This window comes from Octopus sinensis, linkage group LG5 (genome assembly GCF_006345805.1).
Source record: "Octopus sinensis linkage group LG5, ASM634580v1, whole genome shotgun sequence".
Lineage (NCBI taxonomy): Eukaryota > Metazoa > Mollusca > Cephalopoda > Octopoda > Octopodidae > Octopus > Octopus sinensis.
The window spans coordinates 91194924-91217297 of record NC_043001.1 but is presented as its reverse complement, the minus strand read 5'-3'; the positions used below and the strand labels follow the sequence as shown (position 1 = coordinate 91217297).

Sequence of the window (22374 nt, the reverse complement as noted above, 5' to 3'; positions counted from 1 at the left end):
CACTGAATCTTATTAATTACGTACAATTATATTTGTAATGTTGTTGCTTTATATTGAAAACAATTTTTTAATAATAATAATAATAGAATTGTCACTTAAGGATTTGTGAATGGTAAGTTAAATAAACTTAGTACGTAATTATTTAGACAATTAAGTAAATACAAGTTGAAAGAGTATAATGCCAGTCCATCTTAGTATTTGTTCCATATAAGACACTTACAAAAGGATAACAGGTGAAATATGTGACAAATATTTGTAAGAGTGGCATCAGTTTTATTTTTCCTAAAACCAGTAAGCTGATAAGCATTTTAGTAATTAATTTGAATTAGGGCATTGATAACTCTACCACTCAGGAGAAAGAAGGTTCAGTGTTCATTTCTACATCTGTTTTTCCATGCTAGAATGGGTTAGAAATTTATATTATTGTGGCATCGTTTTTATAGCTGGATGCCCTTCTTGTCTCTAACCCTAACCTGTTCACAATTAAGGGATCATTTATTTCACACGTCTTCAAGGGCACAAAGCAAACAGATGATTTATTGATAGAAAAATGACAAGCAACATCACTTGGAGTGAGTAACTTTTGTAGACACAAATGTATGCAAATACATAAACACACACACTTATGCACACAATCATCATCATTATTTAATGTTAATGTTCCATGGGTTGGATACTTTGACAGGATACAATCGACCTAGGACTACACTGTGCATGATCATGATATATATACGTGCACATATGCACACACAGGCCCTGGGTTACCATAGAAAATACTTGTTCAAGGTGCTTGTTCACAGTCACAGCATGCCCTAAATCACATGCCTGCAAAACAAACTTCCTAAGCCCATGCGACACAAATATTCAACACATAACAAATTACATTGCTGTCCCTATACCAATTTGTGTATATAACTCAGTGTACCACGCAACAGCTGAAGGGCAAAATTTAATAAAATCCCGCTGTCTCCAATAAAATTTTTCATAATTTACCATCTCATGAGTAAGTTAAGTTTGCTAAGTCAGTAGAACACCAAATCACTGCCTTAACCCTTTCGTTACCAAACCGCCCAAAGCCGCCCGAAAAAAATTTTGGTTAATGTGACCAAGCTGCACAAACCCGCCCGTATTTACCTATACATATTTAAATGAGAATATCAGAGTAAATCTCTTTAGTACATTCGTGAAAACATGTGATTATACTTCGTAAACAGTTCATCTACAGTTTTGTACAACGATCGAAGTGTAATTTTAATTCCGTGAATTTTGGGAGATTTTTTTCCGAAATTTGTTTCTATTGTGTTTCCAAAATTTGTAATTCTGACAAAATATGAATAGGAATTTCATTATATCAAGCAGTGAGTCAGAATTCGAAGGATTTTCTACTGAAGACCTTGATAAATCTAACTCTATGACTGAAAAAAAAAAGCACGTGGTATTTGATAATGAATCTGATGTTTCATTTTCCAAAAGTGAAAACAGTGAATCTGAGAGCTCCAACAGCGATAAAGAAAATAAATTGGCACCTGAATGGAGTGAAAATTTAAAAACTGTTTCTTTCGGTGATTTTTCTGAAGAAACTGGACCAAGCCACAGACTTTCCCAGGAGAGTAAAGCCTTAGACTATTTCTTTTTACTTTTTCGAATGAGCCTATTTGAAATCATTACGGCGGAAACGAACCATTACGCTAAATGTAAACAAAGCGAAAGAAAGGATAGTTAGTGGTCTCCCACAACCTTAAATGAAATTAAGACTATTTTGCCATAAATATTATTATGGGTATCAGAAAGTTACCCAGAATAACAAATTCTATCGTAAAATTTTGTTGTATACCCAATTGAATATTAGCTAATAACCCATTTTCTATAGCGATGTTTGAACAAAATTTTAATAATCTTATATTTTGTTGAATTTACCTGTATCTACCTGCAATTAGAGTCACTTTGTGACAAAAATTATAGTATAGAATTGGTTGAGAACATTTCATTAAATTATCTTCCAAAAATCACATTAATATATTGATAAATAAAAAAGTCATAGTTGTTTAATGAAACCAGACTAAATTTATGATTATATTAGAAATTAATTGAAACACATAAGGGGTGTATTTTGGTCAGAAATATAGTAACGAAGGGGTTAAGGTATTCATTCCAGCTGTTTGTTTTCTGAGATGAAACCCTGTCACGGTCAACTATGCCTTTCACCCTTTTGGGGATCAATAAATAAAGTACCAGTCCTGTACTGGGGTTGACAAGGACATCAGCTGGTAGTAAACAAGGGAGAGGAAGACCACCCAAAAACAGGTCCATGAGGACTTACAGGAACAGCAATAGACCTAGAATGATGCAAAAGCAGCTGTAATAGATTGCACTCAGTGGAGGCAGCTCATCACCCAATGTTCCGTTAGGAGCAGGAGGAACTAAGACCTGTATGGGGTAAATTCTCTCCTTTTCTCTCTCTCTTTCATTCTGTTTATCTCTCTCTTCCTGGAAGAAATTGACTGTGGTCAGACCTAGCGAGGAATGGGCTCCAACAGATCTTCAAATGCCCAGGATACACCATATGTCATGATTGCACCTCTGTGACTCCATGAGAAGCCAAGGAGCCATGGCCATCACATGGATAGTAAAGCAACAATTTGTATGAGAGAGGCTTACTATGGGGACTGAAGCAGGATAAACTTGAATGTTTTATGCAATAGTGTTTGTAAAAAGGACAATATTTTATTTATAAAGACGAAATATGTGAAATAATATGCAGTGGCTTCATAAACTAAACAAAAAAATACACTGCCTCTGTAAAGAGCAAGTTCAAGCAATACATTGTATGTGATGGAATATGTCCTATTGCTGATCTGCTTCACTAGGTACAGTCATAATGATAAGAATTCAATAACTTTCATCAGGATATCTATTATCACTAAGCAATACACATAGCAAAATAAACAGTAACAGCTTAGTTTGGCTTCAGTTTCAGACTTAGGACTCAGTTGCAAAACATAAAAATAGTCAGGAGTATTTGTAATAATAATAATAATAATAATAATAATAATAATAATAATAATAATAGTGCTTTCTATTATAGGCACAAGGCCTGAAGTTTTGTGGGAGGGGACTAAATCACATCAAGCCCAGTGTTTCACTAGTACTTAATTTATCAATGAAAGGTAAAGTTGACCTCAGCAGAATTTGAACTCAGAACATAGCAACAGACGAAATACCACTAAGCATTTTGCCTGGCATGCTAACAACTCTACCAGCTCACCACCTTCAATGAAAATAATAATAATAATCCTTTCTACCATAGACATGAGGCCTGGAATTTGGGGAGGGGGACTAGTCAATTACATCGACCCCAGTGTTTCACCAGTACTTAATTTATCAACCCCAAAAGAATGAAAGGCAAAGTCAAAAGGCAGAATTTGAACTCAGAACATAGTGACAGATGAAATACCATTAAGCGTTTTGCCTGGCATGCTAATGACTCTGCCAGCTCACCACCTTCAATGATGATGATGATGATGATGATGATGATGATGATAATAATAATACTGGGTTCTAAGGCAGAAACAAGGCCTGAAGTTGTAAAGGAAAGGATTAGCCGATTAGATTGACCCCAGTACTTTAGTAGCACTTTGTTCATCAACCCAAAAAGATGATAAGCAATGTTGACTTTGGAAGGATTTGAACCCAGAACATAAAGAGCTGGAACAAGTTCTACAAGTCATTTCACCCAAAGCTCTAACAATTCTACCAATCCACTATCTATTTACTACTAATGAGCTGGTAGAATTGTAAGTGTGCCAGGTGAAATGCTTAGCAGTATTTCGCCCATTGCCATATTCTGAATTCAAATTCTACTGAGGGAAACTTTATCTTTCATCCTTTCAGGACCAATATAAAAGTACCAGTTGAACACTGGGGTGGGGTGGGGGATTGATGTAATCAACTCAATCCTTCCCCAAAAATGCTGCCCTTGTGGAAAAATTTGAAATCATTATTAATATTATCATTACTACTGTTATTATTATTAGGGTAACGAGCTGACAGAATTGTTAGAATGCTGGGTGAAATGCTTGGTAGTATTTCATCTGTCACTACATTCTGAGTTCAAATTCTGCTGAAGTCGACTTTGCTTTTCCTCCTTTCAGGGTCATTAAATTAAGTACCAGTTAAGTACTGGGGATGTGATTGATTGTCCCCATCCCCACAAAAATCCAGGCTTTGTACAAATAATAAAAAGGATTATTATTATTTAACATTCAGCTTCCGTGCTGGCATGAGCTGGGCAGTTTGACAGGATCTGACAAGGTGGAGGGCTGTGCCATGCACCAATGTGTACTTTGGTATGGTTTCTATGCCTGGATGCATTTATTAATGCCAATCACAGATTGCACTGGGTGCTTTCTTTGTGGCACCCACACTAAATAATGATTGCCGCATCATTGGTCAAATGTGGTCACAATAACTGAAGGAGAGCAAAAAAGAGAGAGAGCGGGCAATGAGCCAAGGTACAAAGATAAGGGAGGGTAAATAAGAGGAGAAAATGGAGGAGTACAGCAGCGAACAGGGGAGAATGAAAGGATTGAGAAAAAGGGAGGGAAAAAGATGAAAGGGAGATAGGGTGATTGTGTAAGGAGAGGTTAGGGCTATCCAACACTATAATAGGTGACTATAGAGAGAAGGAATGAGGGAAAAGGAATACTTACTAGGATAGAGAGGAATCTTGAGAGAGTCAAAGAAGGGAGAGAAAAGTGTGGAGGATCATAGGGTAAATAATAAATTGAAAATACATAACTTGTAATATTTTCAGTATTAGATTAATTAGCCGCTGCCAGTGACGCTGGACTGGCTCCTGTGCAGGTGGCATGTAAAAAACACCATTTGAGGGTAGCCGCTGCCAGTACCGCTTGACTGGCTCTCATGCTGGTGGCACGTAAAAGCACCCTTACACTCTCGGAGTGGTTGGTGTTAGGAAGGGCATCCAGCTGTAGAAGCACTGCCAGATCAAGATTGGAGCCTGGTGCAGCCATCTGGTTTGCCAGTCCTCAGTTAAAATCGTCCAACCCATGCTAGCATGGAAAGCAGACATTAACCGATGATGATGATGGATGCGTTAATTCCTTGTGTCATAACTTTTGTGCAAGTGCAACACACCTAACTCGATTGTTTTTTCATTTGAAATTTTTTTTAGGAATCAAACTGTTATCTTACCTTATTTTCTTCCAAAAAATTTAGCTTGATGGCTACATCAGCACGTAGAGATTCATATTTTTGTTTATGTTCTTCAAACTTGGTCTTGGCATCTTCAACTTTGGGTATAGAATTGCTATCTCGTGGTCCCATTTGAGCAAACTCAAGGTCATTTCTATATGCATCATATTCCAGTCTGGAAAAAGAAAATCATAGATAAAAACAACTAACAATTCCAACACGAAATGATTTAGGTTTAAATATAACCATAATCAACAAAACAAACTAGACATGTTTGACTAGTTCTACAAATATCTACATTTACATATATTGCTAGAGAGTATGCATTTTAATGATGCTACCCATCCTATCATATAATCGTAATGTAATAGCAAATTTAGAGTGAAGCCACTTTTCCAGTCCTGCAGTCTTGCTAATCTAAGGCATTGCAAATGTATTGCATGGAATTTAAGTAATCAATATGAACAGGTTTCTAGATTTTGCCACCCTATAATAAAATTATCAATTGTTCAAATTGCAGTAACATGTAAGCCAAAATTTTTAATTAACCCTTTTGATACCAACCTACCTGAGGCTGCCCTTGGGTTTATGACAAGCTTCTTGTTCTAAAATGATCTAAATTAAGACTTCCATCAAAATTTTAGGTTAGTTTATATCCCAAACAATAATGACCAAATTATTTTACCAAATCCTTCATTATTTTCGAAATGAATTGAAACAATGGCACTGTAATTCAACAGAATTAAGGTAACAAAAGACTTAACTAGTAAAGGTTCTGAAATGAAAACCCAAGTTTCTAAACTGGAAATTTTCTTTTTATGAATAACAGAAAAATGAACTTAATTTTACTATAATCTTTCATTTACTAATTCCACAGTAAACCACACTTCTCTGAAAACATCCCACACAGTAAAGTATGCTTGAGTATATTGTAGCTTTTATAATGTTTACAATGATGATTTTCTTCCCATGGGAGGCTCAAGGATTAACACTATAAACTAATAAAATACATTTGTTAGTTACATAGCAATTAGTATTTTACAATTATGGACTATACTCACGTGCAGTTAGCAGTGAGAAGAAAACAATGAGCTGCACTCAACAATGACATGAAATATTGGCAAAGAAATTGAAAATCTTCAAATGTTAGCTAGATTACGATAATTCAGTGCATTTCTAAAATAGAAAATAAATAAAATACAAAAAGCAATAATTAGAACATCATTAACTAACCTAGCATTTTCATACTGTTTTATTGTAAGTAGAGTGTCTTCCATAGTTTTATTGCATAGTGTGTTCACAGAAGAAGTAAAAAAATTCATGGCACCTAGAAAGAAGAGACAAAGATAAAAAGGCCATAGAAACAAGTCCATAAAACAATCCAGTCACTTCATAACAGTTTCCAGACAAAAAAAAATTTTAGAAGTAAACTCAAGTGTTAAACTACAATTTTAATTACATACTGTAACAAAAATATAAAATAACAGGAACAAGTTAATAATTTACTTACCCAATAGTACTTCACCATTTCTACTTAGTGTTCTCTGTGTTTCAGAATTGTAAGTAAATTCCTCCTGGAGATCTGGAGATTTTGCAGCTAACTCAGAGAAAGATTCTCCAAGGGCTTTTTGAGTTTGCACCACATAATAGAAATGATTGGTTAGAGAACGTGCCAAACGCAAAATGTTGCAATATTTGCGTTGTGTTTCACGCAAAGCTTCGATCTGAGTTTCCAACTCCAGATCTACAGTTCGCGAACCCTTGCCAAATTTTTCAGATAAAAGTTGACGAGTACATTTGTATGTATTCAAGCTCCATGAGCGAATTGTGTCAATCTTGGATACAGCAGTCTGAGTGACACTGCCTTTAGGTACGAAATCTCCATTGCTCTGAGGACTCGACAGTGGAATATTACTTGTGGCTGAAATAGATACAAATTGAAAATACACAACTTATATAGATAGATGAAGCTAAAAATAGCTATAAAGCATTTTAGTAACATCAAAGACAACAGGCATAATTATTATTTAATAGACATCAGTATAAACCACACTTGTACAATTGCTACATTAGCTTTATTTATTATTATTTTTTATTTTTTTTTACTTACCTTCAAGTACCACTTCAAAGAAAAAAAGACATTTTTTAAATAACATGTAAAGTTTCAGTTTAAATACAATTCATTTCTGATGCGGAAACTTTATATTTTGCAAAATGATTTTTAGAACTTTTATACATGCTGAGTAAAAAATTATTCTGTGGTATCCAATGTCCAAAGTTTATAATAATTAAGCAAGTACTAAGTTATTTAATTAGGCAATAATTAAAAAGCAAACAGAAAATTGATAAAATAAATGGTAGAATTAAGGATAGGGGTTCAAAATGTCATAGATTAAACTAAAAAATGTTAAAGTAGTAAAACTAGAAGTACTACCAGCCAGAGCAGAGTGTAGATGACTGAAAGTAACTTTAATATGATATTGAAGTTTTATATTATTTACTTCTTGTAATTTGGAATTAATATTATCAATCGTAATATTAACTCAAATGTTAAGGTAGTGAGCTGACAGAATCGTTGGCACATGGGACAGAATGCTTTATGGCATTTCTACCAGCTTTATGTTCTGAGTACAAATTCTGCCAAAATTGGCTTTGCTTTTCATCCATTTGGAGTTGATAAAATAAGTACCAGTTGAACACTGTGGTCAATGTAATCAACTACTAACCTACTCTCAAATTTCAGGCCCTGTGCCTATAGTAGAAAGAAACAATCTATTAATCCAACTGTAGCTTTAAGTTTCAAAACTCCTGAAAAGGACCCGTTACCAAAAACAATTAAAAAAGTTTTTTGATTGCTTATTTATGCAAAAGTTTAAAGTTTTTAGGTGAGTCTTTGCCATTATTGCCAAAACATTCTACTTCTGAAGTGTACTTAGAAGTAACCACTCATTAGAAATTCGTCACTTTCTTAATTATACTTTACAGTACAACAGCAGTTGATACAAATCACTACTTTAAGATACAATGTTGTCATACAGTTCAACAAAAATGTTCACAGATTAACAACATAAAAATAGACATCAACAAAATTAACCTCTTCACTACATTTCTGAGTAGTTTATGGAAATCTAGCACATTCTGGCCATATAAACAAAACCTCCAAACATCACTAAGATAAAAGCTTTAAGTCTAACATTTCTCAACTCTCTCCAATTCCTCTGAAAAATAACCTAGAAATTCACAAATCACAAACTGAGTTATCAGAATATTATAAAACACTGGGTTATCCACTTCAATGTAGACCCAGTACATTAACTTTTTTCTTGTTTTTTTTTAAAGTAGGGCAAAGACAAACAAGAGAATCTTTCGTCACATTATGAAATACAAGGTATTTTGTTAAGAAACAAGAATCTCTTCATCATTTTATGTGTGTTGCTTCGTTCAAGAACTACAGATTTTTACATAGCAAATATAAATAAGTAAATATAGATGTAAGCATTTAAGTTGGGAATGCCTTTAACATTTAAATAAGTTTTGAAAGGTTAAGAAATACAGAAAAGACAAATAGAGAGAATGTAACCATTTATCATTGGGAACAGTGGAAGATAATTTACTTCTGAAAAATTCATTTCTCATCATACTGAAAAAGAGAATCCAAATGGAAGACTTGATAAAATCATATACACACACACACACACAACACAAACATACACACATATACACACACACACACACACACACACACACACACACATACACACACACATTTGTATATATCTTTTACTTGTTTCAGTCATTAGACTGTGGCCATGCCAGGGCACCGCCTTCAAGAGTTTCAGTTGCATAGATTGTTTATAGCAATTAAATGCTTGTGCTGTACATTAGCTCTCTTCCTCCATCAAATCAACATTACCCACAGAAGTGCAAGTGTGCCACATGTCGAAATGACCATAGAGCAACGTGAGATGAAGTGCTTTTGCTCAAGAACACAATGCACTACTTGATGTAAGAATCAAAACAATGATTCATGATCAGAGTGCAACAATCTGACCACTAAGCCATGTGCCTACACACACACACACTCTAATATGTGTGCACACAGACACACACATACATATATACATACACACATACACGTATATAACACACATTATACACAGACAGACAGACTGAAAGACAATGTATACATACACGTGTGTGTGTGTGTTATGATCTAATATATTCCATTTTATGTTAGCTACCTTTTAAAAGGCTAAGCAATTAGCTGTCTTTATAAAGATATATTTTATAGCTGTCTGCCACTACTTCTATAGGATATATATACAATTGTCTACTACAGCTTCTATACCTAAAGCCTAGAACTACATTGTCAAAAGACAGAAAACATAAAAATCAAATTGTTTCTCTAAATTTCTTAAAATAATCTTATAGTAGGTTCAGTGCTTTAGATATTTGTAACATAAAATGTGAAGCTAATTTAAATACAAGACACACCTTTCTTATCATTTTGCTCTTGTTGCTCTATCAAGACAGTTTATTAATTGTAAAAATCTTTTTGGGGATTCTAATGGTTGTTTCTAGGATAATTCTAGCAGCTACGTAAGAATATTCAAAATTTATCACAAAAAATAAAAGATGGAGGATGATATTATGAACCTCAATACCACTTAGAAAAAAAAAAATCTACAGAACACAAACTTCAAAAGAAGCTTGCAATGAATAAATGGAAGATCAGTTTAAAGCAATACACTAAACAATTACAGTTGGTGTTCTCCATTGCAGCTCACATGAATAGCTTCGTAGAGATTACACTTGATCAATACAGCAATCAATGGAAGCAAATCAGTTCTTTTTTTATTTTTTAAAATTTTTTATATAGAATTCAAAGTAAAGGAAAAGTAAATAATCAATGCTGCCCTTCTAAGTTTCTAAGTACAGACATTATTTTCTTTATTATGTCTGTATAAAACATATCTGGCTAATGAGCAGCACAGAACTACAACGTAAACATTTACCTAACTGTACTTGTTGAAATCAGAGAGAACCAATCACATCTTGTCAGGATTTCCTATATTTTCTGGATTTATATTTAAACGATCAGGTTCAATAATGCCATAGAAATGTGTATTTAACTAGATTGTATTTGTTTTAATTGTGGCAATTTTCATTATCAAGTTAAGTTACTGAAGACAGAGATAACAAGCCAACCAGTTAACAGACTATGTATTGTAAGTATTCCATCTTATTATCTTATAGTAAGATCCTTCTTCTGCGTCCAAGTGGAGATACATGAAATTATTGAAAATACATAGCAGTCAACCAGGGAAAATTAGCCAATGTTATACTAGCAGTCTAGCCAGAAGGAGATTTGTCTCTTTTAAAACATTATGGAAACAGATAATTGCAGGCCTTAGAGTGCATCATCATTTTACGCCTACCTTTCATGCTGGCAAGGGTTGAACAGGTCACTATAATTTAGGTTATTACAGGAAGGCCAGAGGATCATACGTTTCAGTTTTAGCAGTGCATTGTAGATTATTAAAAGATTAAATATTTTGCATGAACTGAAGTTTTAGAAGAGGTTTAATGAATACTACCATTAACAATAATGATTAATTATAAAATGTTTAAAATGAAAAAAAAAAGGAAAAGAAAATAATGAATCCTATTTTCCATCTACTTTTTAATGTCAGCATGGGTTGGACAGGTCACAACATTCATCAAGATCTTAATCTTACATACACAGAGAAAATCAGACAAGTTAGTAGTTGTGTGTCTTACAGTGTATACATGCCACCTGCACTAAATAGGTTATCCTATGCAAGTGAACTAAAGATGCCCCCCTCTACACAGCATCAGTTCTTAATCAGAATCATTGCCTTTTTGAATGGGCTGAGTAGACTGGTGCAGCTTACAGGACCCACGTCTCATTCATACATTTCATTTTTGGACATTTCCAATATTGGATGCTTTTCCTATCACCACTTTCCACAGTGTGCTTGGTGCATTTTATCATACCACTAATGCTAGAAAGGCTGTCCCCAACAGAATGACTGAAGAAACCATTTGCAAAAATATCCATCAGAGTATGTTTCCATACCAAATTTACAGTCAGCAAGCCAACATATATTTACAACTATAAATTTCATGATGCAATAAGAGAGCCTAAAAAATTACTGATTCTCACAGTGTGCGCAACAATAGGCGTACTGAGGATTTTTGAAAATACAATTAAAGGCACTAGAAAATTCATACTTCTTAAAAAAAAACATGCTAGAATTTTATTATACACAAGTATGATGAAGAAGACAAGATAAGCAATAGTTGTTTGATAATATATAGAACAATGCAAAAATTTGAAACCTGCACAATGTGAATAAATCAGGTTATGATTTAATTCTGAAGGTCTTGGTTTCAGAGATTACAGAGGGATGAAAATATCCTGGCAGCAAGTTTGTTAACCCAGCTACATGGTTCTGGGTTCAATCCCACTGCATGGCACTTTGGACAAGAGTTTTCTACTATTGCTTCGGGCCAACCAAAGCCTTGTGAGTGGATTTGGGAGAGAGAAACTGCAAAAAGCTTGTGGTGTGTGAGTGTGTGTAAATATATATATATAGAGAGAGAGAGAGGGGGAGAGAAAGGTGTAAAAACTGAAGGAACCTTTGTGTATTGCTTACTCAGCTCTTATCTTTATCGAGTGGCATAGTTTTCTCTGGTGAAAGACTTAGCATTTGTGTTCCACAACTACTTGATAATGGTGTCGGTGTGCTTATGTCCCTGTAACTTAGCAGTTCAGCAAAAGAGACCAACAAAATAAGTACCAGGCTTTAAAAAAGAAAAAAAAAAGATCCCCAAGAGCAGAAAAATAACTGGGAACCTCTTACAGATTTGTTTTGAGGATGATGTTCTTCAATCGCTCAGAGAGCTATAATGTAAACTCTATCAGGATATGATATTAACAATCTTCCCTTATTCATCTTCTCCATCCATTATCACTGGGGTAGTGTCTTCAGACACCCTTTCTATAGGGTTGTATCAGAAGCAAGAATCATTAGACTTTCCAGATGGATTCCCAAGTGACTAACCATCTCATTCTTGGTGTACTCTTAGGTCACCTACCAGTTGGCTCAGCTTTAAGAATCCACCTGGTGATTATTTCTGTGACATTCTAATCCCATGTCCAGAGCACCAGAGCTGTGGGTGTAGAGTAGTAGTAGTAGCACAACCTGGAGAGAGACTCTGATCTCGATGCTATGCAACCTGTCAAATAACATTACTCCAGAGATCCTTCAGTGGAATCCCATTTTGGCTGCTTGCATTTGCAATCATACTCTTTTAAGTTGATACTCAACATTCATGATCATAGGTGAGGATAGGCATGGAAACCAAATTGAAGACAGTTGTGCTTTTTGACTTACCTCTCATCTTGTGAGGCCTAAATGCTGCAGCTGGTGCATTACTGTGCCAGCACCTGCAATTCTAGCATCAAATTCAACCTCCCACTCACCATCACTCATGAATACAGCTCTGAGATACTGAAACTTCTCCATTTGTTTCAATGACATTCCACAGCAGAGTGCACTGGGGAACTTCAATTAATAGTTAATTAATTATCTTTTACTTGTTTCATTGCCCCAGCATAGCACATTGCCTTGAAGAGATTTTTAGTAGAATGAATTGATCCCTGATATTTTTTCTATCACTCCTTTTTGCTGAACCAAGTTACAGGGATGTAAATACACCAACACCAGTTGTCAAGAGGTGGCTACACACTCATATACAATGGGCTTTTTTCAGTTTCCATCTACCAAATCAACTTATAAGGTTTTGGTCAGCATGAGGCTATGGAAGACACTTGCCCAATGTGCCCCATGCAATGAGACAGAATGTGGAATCGTGTAGTTGGAAAGCAAGCTTCTTACCACACAGTTAAGCCTGTGCCTATAATTAGTATATATAGAACACTGTAAATCAGAATACCTGAAACATGTATAACAGATAAATCTACAGCTATCTACATTATACAAGTTCCAGGTATTCAGCAATACACAGTCCTATATATATATATATATATATATATATATATATTATTTAATTAACTATTCAGCAAATATGTTATCTGCAAATCAGGAAGGCAATGCCTGTACTCTAATAAGTTAAATGTAGTGGTTTAAATTTCTACTTCACAGAGTTGTCTAAAGAATAAAGTGCATCATTTCTAAAAAGATGACAAATAGCTGTAAATTTATCTAGATCACATGTTTCAGTTTACTAGATTTCTTCTAAATTTTTAACTTTGAAAAAATTTTCTTTAACTTTCCATGTGAAGCACAACAGTAACTTTTAGCTTTCCATGCAAAGTGAGTAACTAAATTTTTTATTTGATCTCCAGCACATGACAAAGCCAAAAGAATTTAGAATGACTATTCTACATATTAACCCTTTTGGGACCATAATTCAAATGAAATATATTGTGGTCAAATTATTTTTTTCAGTAATCAAAGAGTTTAGAGGATTTTCATTATTAATATTCATGTATAATTTTAAAAAAAAGTTCTAATATAAAATTATGATATACAATTTAAATATAGTGATCAGTTTAAAGTAAGTGGCTTTGTACCACAAAGAGACATTTTAGGGTGAGTTAGTATCAAAAGGGTTAAACAACAGCTTAAACTTGCATAATTTCCAGTTTTATTGATCAAAAGATTTTTAAAAAACAGCAACACTTGATTAAATAGCATACGGAAAAACTCAAATAACAATTGACATTATCAGAGTGAAAAATTATCATTATCTAAATTTAACATGCATTTAGTTAAAAAAAAAATTAAAATGCTGATAAATTTAACATTTTCCAGAAATTTTCTATGTATATTTGTGCATTAAAAAAGGATTTTCTCTCAAGCAAAAGCTTGCAGTCTCTTGTATTTATGTGTGTATATATAAGTATATTAAATAAACATGCATTCACAGAAACATATATCCAATTTTCATGTCAATGTGTGAGAGAGAGAGAGAGGAGGGGGAGAAATGTAGAAGAGAGAGATATTATACCTAAAAAGTAATAACGTCCAAAGAAGGATAATTATCATGGCTGGTGACTTTAATGGATATATTGTGCAGCACTGTGATAGCTACACCAGAGAACATGATGGTTATGGATATGAGGATGGATTGAGGCTTAGCGTTGGGACACAAATAACATAGCCATCTGCAAAGGTAATCAGCCAATCATTTAATCACCTACTAATCAGGTGAACACATAAGCTGGAGAGACTTCATGCTCACCAATAAACATAAAAGCTACAGAGTTGCAAATGCTAAGTCTTTCACCAGAGAAAACTATGCCACTCGATAAAGATAAGAGCTGAGTAAGCAATACACAAAGGTTCCTTCAGTTTTTACACCTTTCTTCTCCAAAAGGAAGCTGAAAGAACCCTCAGTAGGTTTTACGAGGTTCTAGGTGACATTTACAGCAAAAAAGAGGAGATACGGGCTTATAATGTAGAGGACAACTGGGAGTTTCCATCAGATAACCAAGTCAATGGTTGGAGCAATCAAACAAAGTGAGATGTTACTGGAATAATAATATAGTTAGAACTATAAAGGCTAAGAGAATTGCTCAGAAAGACAAAGAAAATGGTAAGAAAGAACAATATGCTGACTAGCTAGAAGAACAGCTAATTAACAGTTATATATAGCACAGAGAGAAGCTAAAAACAAGAGGTTTGCCAATGTTCCACAATGTGAGGATTAAAGGCATGATGTACCCCCAGATTGCAAATCAGTATGTCAGAGTAATCCAAATGACGGAGATGAACTTATCCTCATCAATGATGATGAGAAAAGATTTCAAAATGTTACAACAGACTGCAGAATGTGGAGAATGTAGGGAAAAAGAGGGTCTATCCCATGTAGGCTGAACAGAGGGACCAACTTAGGTGAGTTATATTGTTGAAATGGCCCATCATACTTTAGCATCCAGATTATACGGTCAAATATAATGCTTATTTATTCACATTGTTTTGAATCAAATCATGGATTATCTTGTAGCTTTGAGATTTCGATAATGTGATAGTTTATTTTTACAATGCTATTGTAGAGAGGTTGGATCTGGCCAATTTGAACATAAAACAGAATATTTTGGCTGGATATGACAGGTTTAAATGCAATAAGGTTAAGGATTTGAAAGTCAGCAAAGCTACCAGACGACTTGCGATAGTAACTGGGATGCTGAAAATATCCAGGGAAGTAGAGCTCAAGCTAGTTACTCATATGGACGACCAGGGAATATGGGGAGGGGGAAGTGTCATACCCAACGACTGGCACAGTTATATCATGGCCAACTTCTGTAAAAGCAAAGAGAAAATAGTCTAGAAAGAAGCAAACACAGAGTTATTAAATTGATGAACCAAGTTATAGAAGTAGCATAAAGAATTTTAGAACAACTGATTAGAAAGAGAAAGCTTAGATGAGAGTTTATATTTGTGCCAAGTTAGGAGAATCACTGATTCCTTCATCCTGCAGAGATAACTATGAGTAAACCACTCTATCAAGCATTCACTTATCTAGAAAAGGACTTGGACAGGATACTGGCCATCTTTAAGAAAACAAGGTTTAGATGAGTGCTTTGTGAGCAGTGTGAAAGTTATGTCCAAAGATGCTAAGATTTGGCAGTGTGCAGAAAGGTGTCAACCAAGATTCAGTTCTCAGCCTATTCCTGTTTACTATTGCTCCCTGGGCTATAAGAGAGGCATTTAAGACTGGTTTTGCCAAAGGAAATCTTGCATGCTAATGACCCAGTTCTCATAGCTGAATCTGTAAAAGATTCAGGGAAGAAAATGTAGCAAAATTTAGAGACAAGAGGTCTTAAAGTAAACTTAGCAAAAACTGAAGTCTTAACAAGAAAGAAGACAGAACTTGGTTGTCACCTGGTAAGTGGCTATGCTGGCTATGCAGGAAAAAAGAATAGGTAAGAATTCTGTGTGTGTGATAAATATAAAATGAGGCTGCACAGGATGTAATGGGATCACAGGTAAACTGGCAAAACCCAGTCTTCAAATGAGGCAAATGCACAGGAATAGTTAGCAGTAAAACCACCAATGAAATAAATTCTTTCTGATGTTCAGAAGGTTTCATTAAAGTCATTTATTGTATTTGTTATTTAAGTGACTTGATTAACAGTGGAAGAAGTAATTGCTCCACAAGAATAGTAATCAGAGTAAGATCAGGATGGGAAAAAGTCAGGGAGCCATTTCTCTCTACAAATGAAAGATAGATTGTAGGCTGCTTGTGTATAAAATGTTGTGCTGCATGGAAGCAAGACATAGACATTCAAAACAGAGGATGTGCAGAAGCTGGAAAGAAATAAAGCAAGCAAACTCTTGGACTGTAATGTTAGTGTGCATAAAGGATGCAGCACATGTGAGCTGAGAGAATTACTGAATACAAAGAAAAGTATATTAGTGAAGAAGAGATTAGGTTGGAAGGGTCATGTAATGCATATGGATGGTAGAAAGATAAAGAAATGTCAAGAGATCCAAATGGAAGAGGAAAACTGAGGAAGACATGGGAAGAAGTGGAAAAAGCTAATCTCAGTAGGCTAATTCTCAGAAAGGAGATGACAAAGGAATGCAGCAAGTGGCAGATGGTTGAAAAAGACCCACCCAACTCATGGAGGAGGAGGATATTATGTTTATACACACACACACACACACACAAAGATTATAGAAGGCTGTAACTTGTACTTCCCTGTTCCTTAATGCCTATCTGGAAAAATGAACAAGAAACCACACTAGTCCCATCCTATCAGAGTTCCTATAATTCAACAATAACAGGCAAAGTTAAAAATGGATGAGTTTTGACAGAGAGCAGATAATATCCCACTTTAAAGTAATTCTCAGTGAAAACAATGTTCTGAACAATTGTTTTTCTAAAGATCAAATGTAAGACTAGCTTTTTCCCCATTTATATTAAAGAGTTTAATAAATTACATGAAAAAAAAATTTTAAATTGCTTCTATTAACAGTCACTGCATTTCGCTCCTGTCTGGAACATTTATCAGCTTACAGCCAAAGTCACAACACAAATCTATCTCTTTCTCTCTTTCGCTCTCTCATTCCAAGACCATGAGCAACACCACAAATTGTTAAATTTTCCTCTCCTCGCGGTAATTGAACTGATCAAACTCTTCCATATCTAGAACATTATTGTTTCTATATACATAAATATCCAAGAATGCATTAAAAAAAGTAATAAAATTCCTCTTCTAACACTACTTCTACTTATCTTCTGAAACATCACACAACATACCGCAACTACCTAAGTTCACCTGCCTCTTCTCCTCTTCCTCTTCTTATTGCAGGTTCCATGTTACAACCTTGTTTAACCATTCCCACAACCACCGTAAAAGACTGACTTTTGAAATTCCTTTTCCCTTCCCACCCAACCAAAATATCAGTTTACAGAAGATAAAGTTAAATATCAACTACATTAATCTGACTAGCCTGGGATAATCTGCAGCAAATAATACTGGCACTGCCCCTCTTCCTTTAATTGAATAAAATATATCTATTAAGTATAGATGGAATATGCGGATTGGAGCCAAGGTAGAGATGATATGAAAAGGAGAGAGACTGATGCATCAAGTGTGTGTGTGTGTGTGTGTGTGTGTGTGTGTGCGTGCATCCTGTGTGTTTTATAAGGGCAGTACAGCATAACCGAGTTTACAAAGATTCAAGTTGAAGCCAATATAGTAACAGTTATGGAGATACAGAGAAGATCAAGAAGATATAATTATGTATGATGTAGTCAAGAACGTGTTTTGTGTCTGGCTGCTTATTTATGAAAGTCAACAGCGCTTTAGTGAAGGATGTCTTTGTGTTCAATAAAGGATCAGCAGGTATCATGTTTTCTGGCATAGAAGTTGAATTTTTCACACCAAAATTTACAACTGAAAAAAAGAAGGTCAAGTCATACACCTAAACAACTTCGAAAGACCAAAAACTCCATGTGAAATGCTGCAGGATTTGGAAAGATAGTCACAATATCTGAACATTTACACTACATGTTACACTATATTCTATGTTGACTTGTATGCCAGAAAATACAGTACTCCAAATTTGAACATTCCCACACTAAAAAGGAAAAAATTATTGTTTATTAATCTTGCTATTTTTAGAACGGAAGGTCTCGTCCAAGGTTATCAGAGATTGTAAAACTTTGTTTATGTCTCATGAATATGAAAAACGGGTGTTGTGAGTGTGCTTTCTAGAGATATGTTGTGTATATTTTGCTCCTATTGGACGTGAATAGGTAGTTGAGTGCTCAGTGAAAGATGTGTTTGTGTTTCCATTCATGAAAGATATTCCAGCTTGATAGAAAGTAGCTGAGATTTCACATAGATGAAATTTGTGTGCTGAAAGAACAGTAGGTGAGTGAGGTGGCATTATTATAAGAATATTTGCCAAAGGAATTTATGCAGTGAGGAGGTCATAAATTAAAAATATAAAATAGAATAGAATAAAAGATATGACCAAGATCTGAAGCTGGAACAGAACTTTAAAGCAATGAAATATTTAATACCATAAAAACCCATGTAATTTATGCACTTTTTTCCACAAAAATAAAAATTAACTTTAGGGGTTGTGTAAATTACACGAGTAGATCGCTTCCTCTATTTTTTTTGGAAATTTTTGTTGTTGAAAAAAGACATACAAAATGTAAACATTTGTACCTGAAGTTGATTCATTTAACGTCAGAATAGGTTTTTACAGAAAAACTAATGGCTTAAATATAATGAAGTTGACTTTTATTTATGCTAGACAGTATAATGCTTACTTTTTCTGTATAAATTTACTAAAACCATTAAATAGTTAACTACTTTTTGAAGTCTGACATTCATGCTGGTAAACACAGTTCAGGCCATATTTTACAATGCTTGGAGTTTCTACCTATTGCAATGGAGCACCATTGATATACATAGTGATATGGATATACCTGACTGAAAAAAATGTAATAATATGGACAATCTTGATTGTATGTTTTTATTTTTGTCTATTACCAGGCACAGTTTTAAGTTTGTTGAACTGTTTACGCCAATTTCGAACATTGGCTTCATTAACATTAAAATGCCTTCCGGCAGCTCTATTGCCACGTTCAAATTCATATTCAACATATTTAATTTCTCCTTCACAGTAAATGATTCATAAGTTCTGCCCATACTGACAATAATGGTAATGACAAATTTTTAAGTTTGCTCGACATTTTATAAGTGTGAAAAGAATTCCATTTACATAAGCAGTCTAATCGATCACCTTCCCTTGTCGGTTGAGGAAAGTGTCATCCAAGCTGATGTTTATTGATAATTAAACTTAATTTGCAACACCTGTGCATATTAATCAGCTTTGTTTTTGTTGGTAATTCTTAACAACTTTTCCTGTGATCATGATTTAAGAAGACATACAACAGTATGCTAAAGATCAGACACAATCTCTTGTGGGCAAGAAATGTGAAATAAAGTTTATCATAAACAATACAAACACCTTGTAATTTAACAGCTTTCAATGTGATACCTGTTAAACAGAAATTATTTTTATTTAATGAAAATTTTATAAAAATCTAATCATAAGTAAGTGAAATTATATGCTAAATACAACTAAATCGAAAACCATTTTTTTCCCTTGGCTATATTGACAATTCTGAAAACTTTTAGATGCGAATTTTACATGAGTAGAAACTTTTTTTAACAAATTTTATCCTGAAAAATCACCTGTGCAAATTACACAGGTGTACAAATTACATGGGTTTTTATGGTAATTAGGACAACATATAAGTTTCAAAATTAAATAAAGCATTTTAGAAAACAAAAATTTTCCCTGGTCTTTTCTGCAGGCATTACACATTATAAAGGCAAATAGATAAGGACCATTCTTAAAGAGTCAAATTTATATTTTATTTTTAATTACATTCTTTCAATAGTTAATGAAATTCAACTTGATAATGTCTCTAGATTATAGACTTAGCAATTAGTACAATTAATAACTGCAAAAACTAAATATATATTCTATACTTTCTTTCATATGCATCTGTATATGCATGTTAACATACACATATATATTAACACATATGTGATATATACATATACAAAATAACAAAGGCATGTGTATGTCACTATGTAAAAAATTTGTACAGTATGATGTATGTATTTAGGTATACATGCAACCACATATTGGTGTGTCATTGCATGTGCACATAAGTGTGTGTGTGTGTGTACAAAATAATCCAGACTTTAAAAAGTACAATTATCAAAGAGAGAGAGAGATTGAAATAAAACAAAAATGCAAAAGTAAAGGATGGCAGATGAGAAGGGAGTGATTTCTTGTTTATCCCAATATAAAAACATAATTCTACAGAAAGTCTGGAAGAAAAAGGATTTTTGTTTTTAGATAAAGCTTAGAAAGAGTGTGAAACAATTGTAACCAACACCATCAAAAACAATTCATAAACAACAATCCAGTAAACCAACTGTTAAGCATTAAAATTCAAGAAACTACTTCTGTGCATCACGTGGAATATGAAACCAAAACATACTTTCAAGGATGAAGAAAAGAAAAGGAAATATCAGAAGAATGTGATGAAGTTTAAGCAAGAGAATAATTAAAACAAAGACCCAGAGAATAGTAAGCTTTAGATTGGAATGAATACGAATGTTTTCCTCAACCATAGAAAATGAAAAGAAAATAAAGGGGGAGGGATCAAACACATACACAGACTGAAAATATTAAATAAAAAAAAGATTTTTCAAAAAAGAATTACCAGCTGGGATTTCAAGAAACTAACCTGCCAAAGAAAAGCAACCTGTGGGATACAGTTTGCTTGATATTGTTCGAGTCATCCCATTTGAGTTTGAAGTTTTCTTAGACTTCTCTGAAGGGGTAGCTAACCAGAAAAAAAGCACATTCAATAACATTTCACACCAGTTATTGAAAACTTCCCAAAACACCCATGCATTTGTATAAACATTTGCACAAACATATCAAGCAACAGGAAATTAAAGTATTAATTAATTGAATTTATTAACTAATAGACAATAAAATTTTTAAATATTTGTTATGTTATATAAAACTCTTATTTGAAAACAAATATCAAATCATTATTACATGTCTAAATAGCAAATTCATCATCATTATTTTAACAGCTACTATTTATTTACTTATTTATATTATCTATTTAATTTTCATGTTATTATATGTCGATTAAGTCTGCAATACAAAATCACTCAATCATTTCATCAGATCGTTAGTGAAATCTAATGTTCTCAGATTTGTTGAAACTGCTTTTTGATGATCTTATTTAATATAAAATTTATTTGTTCATGAATTTAAATTTTATTTATTTATATAAAATTTCTTGAGCAGGACGTTTATCAAAGCTTAGAAGTATCAAGTTACAATAAAAATAAAAAAATTTCCTTATAAGTCAAATAGGAAAATATTGAAAATACTGAAAATATCAGATTTCTAAGAGATACCAGGTGTATGTGCATAAATGTAACTTGTAATGATAGGTTAGCAGCCAACACAAATCCAAAACAATCACTGATGATTTCTATTAACAAAAAAATTTTTTAAAAAGTACCCCAAAGAATCATAAAAAAATAACATAGTTTAATATTTTTCCTGAACATTTCAAAGCACTAATTTTAACAAAACAAAAAGAAAAAAAGAACCAAGTCAAATAAATAAAAGGAAATACATATTAAAATATTAATTCTATTTGTTCTTGTAGCTGCATATCTTTTTTTTTTTTTTTTTTTTTAGGAAGAGTTAAGAATCTAAAGTAATTTCCTTTCATTTCAAGTACATCCTTTTTCAGCAGTTAACAACCATGTGTTATTTACCTTAACTAAATTGAAAGCAGACTTATTTTTCATACAATAAACAAAGTGATTATGTCAATGATTATGTTTTATGTTCACTGGGCAGCCATCTTCAAAACTATCAAACAGCAATCCAACTTTCTGCCCCACTATTTTCACCAACAACATACACTGAGAACATACACACTATATGGTCACTCAGCCTGCTAGATATAACAGCCAAATCTATCATATCACAATCTCCTAACCTTTTTGGTACCAATTCATCTTAGACT

The 22374-nt window shown here is 33.6% G+C and overlaps 1 protein-coding gene across 4 annotated transcripts in view; it reads right to left on the bottom strand.

Moving 5' to 3' along the window:
* LOC115211598 (arfaptin-2) overlaps positions 1-22374 on the bottom strand; it is a 106088-nt gene that overhangs the window by 5727 nt on the left and 77987 nt on the right. For 2 of the 4 annotated variants that reach the window (XM_036502941.1, XM_029780170.2), the window contains 4 exons: positions 21061-21159; positions 6725-7135; positions 6448-6541; positions 5215-5389 (listed from right to left, as the gene is read on the bottom strand). In XM_036502941.1, coding sequence (XP_036358834.1) covers positions 5215-5389; positions 6448-6541; positions 6725-7135; positions 21061-21159 — 779 coding nt within the window. The remainder of the gene's footprint in view (positions 1-5214; positions 5390-6447; positions 6542-6724; positions 7136-21060; positions 21160-22374) is intronic. The other 2 variants (XM_029780171.2, XM_029780173.2) reach the window with 1 other exon arrangement.